Genomic DNA, 12,765 nt, shown 5'->3' with positions numbered 1-12,765 from the left:
TAGAGCAGCAGCCTCATTCCAAGGAAACTTGGGGTTGTTGGGTATGGTTATTTGTACCCCCATTCTTTCCCTTGCCCTTCACCAATATTTCCTGGGCAGGGAAAATTTCCATCACACAGAAAAGTTGCTAGTGGACAGTAAGGTTTCTTGGTGATGTTTTTTTTTTTTTTGCATTTTTTGGTGCTTCTTAGGTCAATTTAACACTAGAAACCTCAGTTGTCTTATGACTAAAACACTCCAAGATGGAAGGAAACAAGATCTATCCCAGAAGGAATCTTTCCTTATTCCTCTGCCCAAGAAGTTGATAAGCCCCAGGATCTTGTTTTAGAATACAATGATCCTCAAAACCATTCACACATTTTACTCTATTCCTTGAAGAGCATTTCTAAGAGATAACGGTTTGGATCCCAAGTTCTCATGAGACTCAGATCCCATTCTTTGGCTGTAATCCACTCTGGAATTACTAACCTGGTACATTACTTGGCCCTTCTTGGCTGCTGCTTCCGGAGGATGTTTCTGAGGTCTGGGAATTGCTTTCATCGAATTCCCGCTTAAATATACACAGGAGGCAGGAGATCCTATAATCCAACCTCTCATTCAAAATAAACTGAAGATTCAAGTGGAAATGGAAACAGACTGGTTACATTAACATACCACCTTTCACACTTTGCCAAGCCACTGCACTCCGACTGGGTCTGGGATCAGCTACATCAATTACCTTAAGCGCTACGTGAGCCAAATATTTGGCTTCGATTTCAAGTGTTACTTTAACCACAGTAGAGTTCCACGGGGCATATCAAGCCTGCCCATCGCACCGTAGCTTCTTAAGTAAACTTCAACATCCTGGCAATTAACAATTGGGACACTCACTCCCAACTCCATCCTTGATAAAAAAATTACTTTATTTCAGCAAGTACTAAGCACCAACTCTGGGTTTAATCCTGACAACAGTGAAGGTGGCTGATTTTCTTTTAGGAGAGTTAATAGAGAAAAAACTGTTTTTACTACTAAAAAATGAGCTTTATTCACAGTTTATATTTCCAATCGTTTCCTCTGATTTAGATAAAACCCTTGGGCCTCCTCTTCTTTCACTTACTGTATTCCTTCACCCCTACTCCAGCAGGGTAGCGTTTCCCATGATTATTATCAGACCAAAAAACAAGAACCAAAAAACCACACTGACCAGCTGGCATGATCCGGGGTTCTTACTGATATTCTCCTTTCATTCTCTCCTTGTCTCTGCTCGCCTTCTTCACAACCTTATCCAATCTCTGGGTTACAACCTCTCCCAGAGGGAGACAAATCTTTGGTCTGCCTTCCAAACTCTTGGTCCATGTTTCCTACTGACAGCTGGCCATCCCACTGGGTATCTTCCAAGAACCTCAAATTCAGGACTGTACAGGTCTATCAGGGTTGAGCCTGCCTTTATCTGCTCTCCTGCTTGGGTTCCACACAGCCGGCTCCCTCTCTTCATTCAGGTCTCTGATCACATCGCCTTACTGAAGAGGCCTTCCTTGACCACCCGATCAAAAACAATATCCCTGTCTCCCACCCCCAAATGGCTTCCAACCTAACCTGACTCTCCTTCATATTTCTTAGCACTTACCACTTAATCTAGGCTTGCTATCAAAAAGTAAGCTCTATAGGAGTAGCAATTTTGTCTATTTTGTTCATTGCTGAATCCCCGGTGCTTCAAAGCAGTTGGTGCAGAGTACATCTTGATAAACACTGAGTGAATGAATGAATGAATGAATGAGGAAGGAAAGAGTTAAAGGAGGGAGAAAGAAAGGGCTTTGCTAAGTTAACGGAACCTTGAGCAGAGTTGTGAAAAATTAGCAGGGAGTCCATCTACTTGCAGAAGCACTGGTGAGGGAATTCTAGGCAAGGGGAATGTCAGGGGAAGACACGGAGGCCAGTAGTTAGGGTAAAACAAGATAACTACGGGGAGTCTGGGTATGGCTAGAGGGATGAGACCGTGCTAGGGAGGTGTAAGGGATGACAGTAGAAGAATAAAGATCATTGGTGGCACTGAAGGCTAAGGTAGGAATTTTAACCCTCATTTTCATACCAGAAAGCCTTGGGCTCCATTGGAGCACAGACTGGATCGGAACAAGACCCAGTACCCCTGGGAGGCAGCCCCCCCTCCACCCCTCCTCTGGCTGATGGATACCTGGAGTATTTCAATGATCTTCAGCTTGGTGTCCATGACCAGGATGTCCTCCTTCTCCGGCTCTGTCTGCTTCACGTTCCCTTCGGGGGCAGCGGCCATGGGAGTCATGGGCAGAAAGCCTCCTCCCCGGAGGACCACCTGGGTCATCAGCTCTCCCACTCCATGGATAGACCTCATCACGTTACTGCCTAGGAAGGGCCAGGGGCAGACCACGGTCAGGACAGCCTCTCTAGAGAGTCTCCGAGGTACCTCGCACGGGGCAGATTCCCCTGTTCTGATACATTTTTAGGACCTAGGACCTGAGAAGGTGAATTCCCGTCAAGAATCGGGGGCTTCTGGGACTGGTGGAGTGGGTGTCAGATCCCCAAAGGTGTATTTCTGTGTACTTATTCACCTGCCAAATTTTATCAGTCACCTACTACGTGCCCATCATTGAGCACAGCATTAGAGACACAAGAGCTAACAAGACACAAATCCTAGTGCTGCTACAAGAGCTGCTTGATCTTGGGTATCTTACATTACTTCTGAGGCTCAGTTTCCTCATCTACAAAATGAGAATAAAGGAGCTCAAGAATAGGATTAAAAGGTGTGATGTATACAAAATGACTCAGTATAGGACCTAGCAAATAGTGGGAGGTTAAGTAAATGCACTTTTTCTGATATAGTTGCAGAAAATCAGCTAAACAACAAACAATAAATGAATGCCTAATATGTGGCTATTCTGACCCAAAAGAGAGGAAAACCTAAACACAGAGAGTCATATTTTCTTATTCTCAAAGACTTCAAACAAAGTGGCAATAGGACAACCAGATATAAGCCTGGATTTTATTTTATCATATACTATCATTAACCTCAAGGACAATAAGAGAACATGCATTTCTAAGAGAAAATCATCCAACACTTTCGGTAACTTTCAAATAGGTTAGCAAAATATATAATGGCTCTTGAGCACCAGGATTTGTGCCTTGCTAACTCCTGGATAACTAGTTCTGTACACAGTAACCAGCACATAGAAGGTGATCAGTAAAATATGGCATGTGACTTAGATAAACACACACAAAATATGTGCAGACTCTCATATAAAAATATAAAGGAGATATAGCCATATATTGAATAGTTGAATCTAAGTTCTGAATATATGGGTGTCCACTGTCCTAATCATTTTGCTTTTCTTTATATTTGAAAATGTTCATAATGAAAAGTAAGGAAGAGAACAAGGAAAGGACATGATACCACCTAGTAAAGTAGGAGAATAGAAAACGGAGAAGCTGGGAGGGCATCTCCTGGATGCGTGGGTACCACCAGACATTCTTACCTTGTCCACACCATTCATACCTTTGTTCTCTTCTCCTTTAGCCATCTTGCTAATGGGGAAGATTGTCGTCACGTGCACACAGTCCAATATGGCCAGAAGGATCTTGGTTAATCGCAGAAGGTCAGAGAAGTTGTAGAAACCAAAGTATATGAGATTCCTAGCTAAATTTACGACCTATTGCATTTAAAAAAAAGAAGACGGCATTAAATAAACTGTGTCCTTCAGATCCATTTGATGCTGCCTAGTTTGTAAACGACCGATCTTGTTCTTTCTCATGGTAAGAGAAGTCACACATTTTCCTTATAAATTTTTATAGAATTCCATTTTGTTTCAGAAGGAAGAAAAACAAAGAATACAAGCCTGCAAAGCTACTGCTCTGCTTTGACAACTAATTATTAAAAAAAAAAAAGACCTATCGTTTGGTCTGTGTAGCTTCTCAAGGATAACACTGGGCAAGCCAAGTTATGTCCAACAAAAGGACAGACATAACAATACTCCCCTAATAATTACACACTATTAGCAGAGGAAAAGGAACATTGCAATCCTCAGGAATATAACTCCTACAAAGCAAAAGTGGTCTCAGAGAGAACCATTTCAACACAAAGGTAATAAAGAAGTACATTCCTCAAATGATTAATCTATGGGCAGATCCCAAACATAGTCTGTTTCTCTCCTCTTATTTTTAATATAAAATTCAGAGTATTCATAATGTTTTATCACTTTATAGGATTCCATTCACCATACACATTTCTTCTAAGAGCATAACTATGATTGGGCCAAGTAACTGGCGTCAGATCTACCTCTGCTCTAGAGCAAAACTGAGCTGGATTCCTTTTTTATTAGAAGACCAGAGCATCCTGATAAAAATCATCACATACTAAAACACTGTCTATTTACCCCACAGTAAAATGACCACTGAAAATCAGATAAAACACATAGATCATTTCATCATGAGTTACCTCAAACGTAAGCTTATTTTTCTCCTTGTCCGAGAAAGGAAACCTCTGACAAACCACATCTCTTAAATACTCCTCCACAAATTCCATGGTCTGAGAGAACCTCTCCTTAATTTCATCCTTGGAAGTTCCACTGTTGTCATAGCTAAAGGAAAGGAGAAAGAAAAGGAGATAAAATCTCAGAGTCTTCACAGTGAGGCCTTCCCTGGTTGCAGCCTCAAAATTTAAGAGTCTCCCTCCCTAACACACTTGCAATCCCTGTCCCTACTTGATTTTTTTCTTTTTCATGGCACCTATAGCCAACATGCATATTTTTATCATGTGTCTTGCTTTATCCTGTTTTCTGTGTGTCTTCCCTCACTATATTCCTTGAGCCTGGCACTCAGTAGACACTTAAAAATTTACTGAATGAAGGAAAAGAGCTAAACAAGATATAAACATACAATTATACCATCTTTTACGTTCTTGAGGAAACAAGTAATATTTGCCATCTACTTAATGAAACCCATAAAATAAAATTATCTTAAGTTTAACTTTGAAGACATAATGCTGAGTAAAATAAGCCTGTCACATAAGGGACAGATATTGTAAGAATCCACTTAAGTGAAATAGCTAGAATACGCAAAAGCACAGAAACAGAAAACAGAGTTCAGGTCACCAGGGGTGAGGTGGGGGCGTAGAATGGAGAGTGAATGCAAAAAGGGTATAGGGTTTCTGTTTGGGTTATAAGAAAAGCTGTGGTAATAGATGTAGTGAAGGGAATATGATTAATGCCACTGAGCTGTATGCTCAGGAGTGGGTGAGATGGGAAATTTTCCATTGTATATATGTTATCATAATTTAAGAGAGAGAGAAAAAGAGAGAGAGACTCAGAGACTGAGAGACTAAAGAGACAATGATAATTAAATGCAATATAAGACCCTGGACTGGATCTAATAATTGAGGAGAAAATGCCCACAAGGACAGTATTGTGACAGCTGAAAAACTGGAATATGGATTATATGCTTGGTATCGATGCTAAATTTCTTGAATTTGATAGCTGTACTTAAGGTGGTTATATAAGTGAGTGTCCTTGATCTCGAGAAATGGTCATGAAAGTATTAAGATTAGAGGAGCATAATGTATACAACCTATACTCAAATGTTTAGAAATCAGACAGGGAGATAAACGGCATACAGACAGACAGATAGGCAAACAGACAGAGTGAATTATATAATAAATGTGGCAAAATTCTAACAGTAGGCAACGCTGGGTATCTAAGGTTCTGGGTACACTGATGTTCCATGTATTGTTTCTGTATTATTTTTCGAACTTTCCAGTAAGTTTGAAATTATTTCAACATAAAAAGTTCTTAAAAATTGCTTTAGGCTTAAAGAAAAAAACAACTTCATCTTTCTTTGTCCCCTATCTAGATTTAATCTGACCATATATAGTTACATGTTAGATGTTCTTATGAATAAGAACGTCTAGAAAGCGGCACCAGGAGCCGACAGGGAGGGCGAGTCTCACTCATCAATGGCGATCTCCGAGGGGATCTCCGACCAGAGGCGGGCGTATTTCACGGGAGTGACTTGTTCCTGGGGATCTCGGTCCACGTGCATGTGAAGCATGAGCCGGCAGAAGGACGCCCTCAGATCATAGGGCAGATTCTCGTCAGACATGCAGCGGAGAATGAGGTCCACGTCCAGCTGGCCTGATATTTCATTGATGGCCAGGTACTGACGGTCCAGACACATCCTGGCAAAGAGGTTCAGCTGATACCTGGAGGAAAGGTAGGTAAACCTCACTCTCCCAGAAGGCCTCCAGGGTGAAGGGAGACACAGAGCAGGGCAGTCCAGGTGGCCCAACTTTCAGAGGAGTGACATTTGGCCATGGGAACCCCTACGTGGCTTTTATACACCAAATTACACATTTTGTACCAAGCTGAGAAAGGGGCATCTCAGGTTATCCCACGGGGTGAGGGATGCGAAACAAAGTCACACGTGTCTAATCGTCTTGGAGCTATGTATGATGTGATGATGTGATCTTGTCCTTGTTTATCTTATAAAATACAAGGGAAAAGAACAGTTAAGCCTAAACATTTTTCAGTTGTGTTTTTGTATCACACATGAAAAACCAAGCAGGGCATGTAAAAGATATTGCCAATAATACAGTCTTATTAGAAAATTAGAAATTATAAATTTCATGATATTCAGAAATACTGTATTAGTCTAATAATGAATTTTATAAAAATTTTAGGACTTTTTGTTAAGTCTACTCTTTGACTCTTACACATGTGACAAACCTACGATGAATGAAAGTAGGAAACTCCTCAACATGTCATGCTTTCTTCGTCATCTAATTACATGTGACCTTTCATTAACTTCCAAACCTGACGAGTTGAGACACTTTTTCGCATTCATTCTTGAAAGACGATTTACCAAAAGTTAAAAGAGCAAACATACTTGCAATGTGGAATAAAAAGAAAACTATGGGCTCCAAACTGGCAAATACTGGCTTCTGAATTTAAAACCATATTTATTACCAATAACCATGATTTGAAAATAGTCTCAACCTTACTGGATACCAATGAAATGCAAATTAAAACATGATTCTATTTCATACTCATAAGATTAACAAAAATTCAAAAGCATCACAATATTCAAAGTTAGCAAAGGGATGGGAAAAAAGGCTCTCATTTACAATTGATGGGCGTGTACCTTGAAACATCCAATTTAGGATTGCTTAGTAAGGGTTAAAGTACATACAGCCTCGAAGGCAATATTCCACTCCTGGCGTGGAAGAGAAACTCTAACATACATGCACAGACAACTTTGAACAAGAATGTTCCCTGACATGAAAAACTAAATTGTGACACAGTGGAATATCAAACAGCAATGAAATGTGGTTATGTTAATACGAAGGAACACCATTCAGCAGCTAAAGAAATGGATCTATGTCTATTAATATCGACACATTTTAGAAACAACACTGAATAAATAAGGCAAGTTCCAGAACAGTATTTACAGTATGCTACCATTTACATAAAATCTTAGGAATGGGTAAAATACTATCTATTATTTATGGATGCATATGAATGTAGTAAAATATAAATACACAGAGCATGAAAGAATACAATACCATACGCACCAAAGGGAAGGGAGAGAAAAGAATTTGGGAGGTAAGAAAGTGCATTTTTAACTGCAAAGTTTTATTTATGTTACTCAAAATACTTGAAGCACTTTCTCATCTTCCCTTCCCTTTTCCCTTCTTTCCCCTTCCCTTCCCTTGAGGCAGCAGGGCCAGCAGGCCTTAGGGCTGGGGCTCGGGACACTGAGGACTGAGGAAGACTGGGACATGCACGGGCAATAATGGCAGCAGGTTTCTCACTGAAAAGGTGAAGGCTGGAATCACAACTAGGGTTCAGGAACTGAATTGGATGTACTGGTGTGAACTCATGGTTTACATTATAAATTTGCATAGAAAAATAGAGAAATAGATATGTATGTGTGTATAGAGAGAGAAAGAAATATAGATGTAGACATATGCATACACACACACATCACCTAGCTCTGTCTGCAAACGTTCTATGAGGTCAGCGATATTGACTCTATTTTGCAGATAAAAAAAACTGAGGCATAAAGAGGTATGCAACTTGACCAAAGTAAACAAGCTCCTAAGTGGTGAGATCAGGGTTTGAACTCCAGCAATCTGACCCCAGAGCCTGACTCTTAACTTCTACAACATATTAGTGCCATGCTGTTTAAGGATGAGCTGTAACTAGGGGTTGCTGCAAACACTCATCCTTCTCTTGACCTAGCCACATCTGGATATTGATTTACTATCTCAGTACTGAGGAAATCTTCTTGAACTCTAAACTCCTAAAACACACACCTGTTAGTGTTATGAGATGACAGCTTGTGCTTCCATGGAGCAATTAACAAAGAGGCAATAAATTCCTAACCCTACCCCTTGGGGCACCCCAGCCGACAAGAGGGCTCCCGTTCACCTGTAGTAGCTGAGAACATCCCGGTCTTCCTTCTGCCCTTCTTTAGCATCTTGGGCCAGTTCCCTGACACTCTTGCTGCGAATCTCTTTGTTGCTATCCCTCCAAAACAGCCACACCTCTTCCTCATCTTCTCCCACCTCCAGGGCATTCTCTCCAGTGGAAACGCCTTCAAATTCAAACCGAGAAAGAACCAACCTGGGGAAAAAAAGAGGAGGGGAAGATTCACTATTTTTTTTAAACACTTGCTAATCTCTGATCAACTACAGCACTGTGTTTAAATCTAGCTTTACCTTTGGCATAGAAGACACCTGGAAAGCCATTCAGTTTTGTGTTTCTATCAATATCAGAGACACCAAGAGCCTTACAAATTAGCTTCTTCATATGCTTTAGCCTAGTGGTTCTTAACCAGGGCCATTTCGCACCCCATCCCAACCCCAGGGGACATATGGCAGTGGCTGGGGATATTTTTGGTTGTCACAATGGAAGGGGAGAAGTATTACTGGAATCTAATGGGGAGAAGCCAGAGGTGTTGCTAAATGTCCTATAATGTACAGGATAGCCTCCCCACCCCAAGGAATTATCCAGCTCAACATGTGAAAAGTGCTAAGGTTGAGAAAGTTTTCATTAGCCCAAACCCAAAATGAAGTTATGCATGACAAACAAAAAGCATTGCTAGCCTAGGGCATAATTTAGTATTTTTCACACTTCCCTGTTACTGGTACTATACTTAGGAAAACTGCTTCCTTGCTGGAAATGAATCATTACCATTACCAAAACTTCTGTGGACCCATAAACGGCTCTTGGATAGTGATAATTTTTAAAGCTCTTCACTACAATGTCTTGATATCAACACTGAATACCAATTACTTCTTTCAAAGTGTGAAAATGGCGCTCATACTTACAGAATTTTAAACTCTTAAAATTAAATTGAGTGTAAAATGCTGTCAGGTGAGTACATTACTCTGAAACCAGCAGGCAGAGCAAGTGACACACCTGTGCAGAAGAGGTCACACCCAAAGCAAGCCTAAGAACTTTCAGACGGGAAAATCAAACACCAGCCAACCTGACTTCACACTGACTCTGAAGAAACCAAGGGATGAGATTTTACTACTCAATAGCACATTCACAGAAACATATTTTTCATCTCAATGCCCTCGTCGTCTTTATCTTAACACCCTGGGTCCCCAACTCACTTGGTCTCAATGAGGATGTCAGCGTTGGTTGGGTTCAGCACAGCTTTACATATCAGCTCCTGGGTCACCGGAATCGACTTGTTCATTGAGACACAGAGATCAGAGAGGTAATCCAGGAACCTATCGAGAAACGGACACAAAGCAAAATGTTTTCCTTAGGGACAGCAAAGTCATGCCATAGGGCAGCTTCAACCTACCCTTCACGAAAGACATGTCAGGATTTGGTGCCAGAGCCGGAAACCCTGTCGCCAGAGAGAAGAAAGAAGGCGGCAAACAAGAAAAGACTGCAGTGGTTATAGCAGATGAAGAGAGGTGAGGCGGCAACAGAAAAAGAGTGAAAATGTGTGGAGCAACATGAGATGTTCACGTGAAGAAGGAAGTCAGGGTGGCAAGCCAGGGCAGTGCAGGGGTCAGTGGCAAGGCTGCTGTCTGCCCACCCGAGGTGGGAGCCCAGGCCTGGTACCTAGTAGCTGTGTGTTCTGATATTTCCTGCCACTTGGGAAATGTAACCTCACTGAGCTTTGTTTTTCCCATCTACAGAAAATGATACTGTGTAATCCCAGAGGGCTGTCCTGAGGATTACAGGAGATAATTCATGGAAAGGGCTTAGCTCACTACTAGGCATATGATAAATGTGTCATTAAACATCAGTTATTTTTATGGGGAGTAGTAGTAAGCTTTATAACAAGAATATCAATTCCCCATCATGACCATTTGTGATACCCACATTATAAACTGCTTCTCATTTCACCTGAAATGGTATAGAAAAGGGGAAAGGGAAGGGGAAGGAATGAGGAAAGGGAGAAGAAAATGATGGAGACAGAAAGGGGGAGGAGAAGAGGAAGGAGGGAATGAGATAAAATCAAAAGAATTCACCAATGTATAATAAAAACAGTCAAGTAACTACTAAGTTTACAAAAGACTCACTCATGGTATGGGGCGGGGGGCGGTGATCTAACTAATAATCAGGAGGGGCTAAAAAGTGATTAGCCAAAAAAAATTGTCATTTACCTGTATCTACTAAGCGCCAGGCATTTCACATGCATTTATTCTCATCTGCTCTTTACAAATAACCACTTACCAGATGAGGAAACTAAGACTCAGAAAAGCTTTATTCTCATTTGATCTTTACAAATACCCATTTAACAGATGAGGAAATTAAAGGTCTGAAAAGAAGTCAAGGTCACCCACCTTGCACAGGTAAGAGCTAGGATTCCACCAGGTCTCACTCCAATACCATGTTCTCTTTATTATTTATCAAAGAGGCTCTAATCACAATCAACCACTAGCAGCACCAAGCAGAAAGCACCAGCTGAGATCCTGCAGCTCCAGTGCACAGAAGCTTTCCCCCATCAAGCCCGGCTTGACCTCACCTGGGCTCCCTGTTCTTCCGCACCAGACTGACAAATGTGTCGATCTCCGCAGCAGTGATGTGTTTTTCCAGGAGTTTTCGATTATTGTGAAGCAGGGCAGTGATGGTGTCTTCCGCCAACACATCATAGCCAATCTGCTTCTGCATGAAGCCAAACTGCTTGGCTATATACTCCTTTAAGGCAGAGAGAAGAAAGGTCAGCAAGAAGGGCAAAAAACAATTATGGCTAGTTTTAAAATAAGGAAAGTAGTAACATTCCCTGGTGAGAACTACCACCCAGAAGGGAAATTACAGTGAAGCATCTTTCCACAACTTTCCACCCTAAAGCAACAGCTACAAACTCCCTCACATCCTTTATTTTATTACACCTGCCACACAAATGTAATTAAGCAAAATATCCAGTAATGTATTTACTTATGGGTATTTTATTAAAAGCACAGTATAATTTTTTAGCTGGTGACTTACTTTTTAAAGGTCAAAAGCTGTTTTTCAGCTCTGAATTTATTACTAATTCAAGAGGAGTTAACTGTGCCCATTGCTCCGTGCTGCTGAATAAACACAAATTAAGCCTGGATATATAGAACAGTGTTACTCCATCTCATTTGCTTTAACTGGGTAAAAATACATTTTAAAGTCAACTGGTAGCAGAAGAAAGTTAGGAATGCCCCAAACTAATCAATCACATTCATGGAATATAATATACCCTTGTTTTCTTCTTTTTGGGATCAGACATCATATTCCAGGGAAATCTTTGTGAACTAAAGGCAGTATTTTACAAATAGTTGTTTCTATTCAAAGATCTGTCTCTACCTAAGATAGACCATTAGCTTGCTCCAAGTTCAAGTGGCTCTTGAAACTTGTTTTAAATTTTTTCCATGATTCTCCAATTCTGAAAACTACTCAGGAGTAACATGGTAGACATGGGTCACTTTTCAGCCTGCACTCAGTAGCGACATATGTTTGGGAATTCATCAGTCATTAGGTACACACTGCTGCCAGCTGGCATAGGGTGCATAAACAACTAAGCAAAGATGACCAATCCAGCTGTAGCCAGAGAGACAGATTCAGTTTCCTATGTAAAAGCAAAATGGTCTGGCACAGTCTGTGGGCTCTGATGGATCCTCATCCTGAGATGGAAGAGAGGCAGAATAAAATGTTCTTGGGAATCTTTGATTGTGGTATTGATGCACTGTAGGAAGATTTAAAGCAACTATAACCCCCACAGGCAACCTGTCCAAGGCAATGAAATTAAGACCCAGTAATATCACAGATGCACAATGTTTCACGTTTAAATAATAAAGGAAAAGAGAGAGGTTTAGAAATACTTGCCAACAAGGTTACATTCAGTGCATTGCTTAATATCAACACTACCTTTATGATAACACAACAGAAAACTTTAACTACAGAGAAAAGCCTCAATTTTAAGACCAGATGCAGTGACAGTCAAAACCTCAAAACAAAAGCCTTTTGGACCATAAGGTAGGGATATTTAACATGAAGGGATTGGATTCAAGGTTAAATAAGCAACATTTTGTGCATCTACAGTACTTTCTGTCATGTAGGGCTTCTCAAACTCAGCACTACTAACATTTTGGGCCAGATAATTCTCTGTTGCGGGGAAGCAAAATCACCCCCAAGTTGAGAACAACTGATAACAGTATTTTCAGGTTTCCTTTAGAAACTCAAAATTGTTTGGGACCCACCCCCCCCTCACCCAAAGTAGTTAGACCATTTACTTCATAGACAGAATACACTGCTTATATAAACTGAG

At 40.8% G+C, this 12,765-nt stretch overlaps 1 protein-coding gene across 7 annotated transcripts in view; it reads right to left on the bottom strand.

Annotated features, from left to right (window-relative positions):
- Positions 1-12,765, bottom strand: part of ITPR1 (inositol 1,4,5-trisphosphate receptor type 1) — a 352,707-nt gene that overhangs the window by 171,661 nt on the left and 168,281 nt on the right. For all 7 annotated transcript variants that reach the window (XM_037800676.1, XM_037800678.1, XM_037800680.1 and 4 more), the window contains 8 exons: positions 10,996-11,168; positions 9,623-9,742; positions 8,430-8,624; positions 5,951-6,202; positions 4,445-4,586; positions 3,506-3,659; positions 2,171-2,358; positions 469-607 (listed from right to left, as the gene is read on the bottom strand). In XM_037800676.1, coding sequence (XP_037656604.1) covers positions 469-607; positions 2,171-2,358; positions 3,506-3,659; positions 4,445-4,586; positions 5,951-6,202; positions 8,430-8,624; positions 9,623-9,742; positions 10,996-11,168 — 1,363 coding nt within the window. The remainder of the gene's footprint in view (positions 1-468; positions 608-2,170; positions 2,359-3,505; positions 3,660-4,444; positions 4,587-5,950; positions 6,203-8,429; positions 8,625-9,622; positions 9,743-10,995; positions 11,169-12,765) is intronic.

Source organism: Choloepus didactylus, chromosome 1, assembly GCF_015220235.1.
Source record: "Choloepus didactylus isolate mChoDid1 chromosome 1, mChoDid1.pri, whole genome shotgun sequence".
NCBI lineage: Eukaryota > Metazoa > Chordata > Mammalia > Pilosa > Megalonychidae > Choloepus > Choloepus didactylus.
Note: the sequence above shows the minus strand (reverse complement) of the source record. Positions and strands in the feature narration are given on the sequence as shown.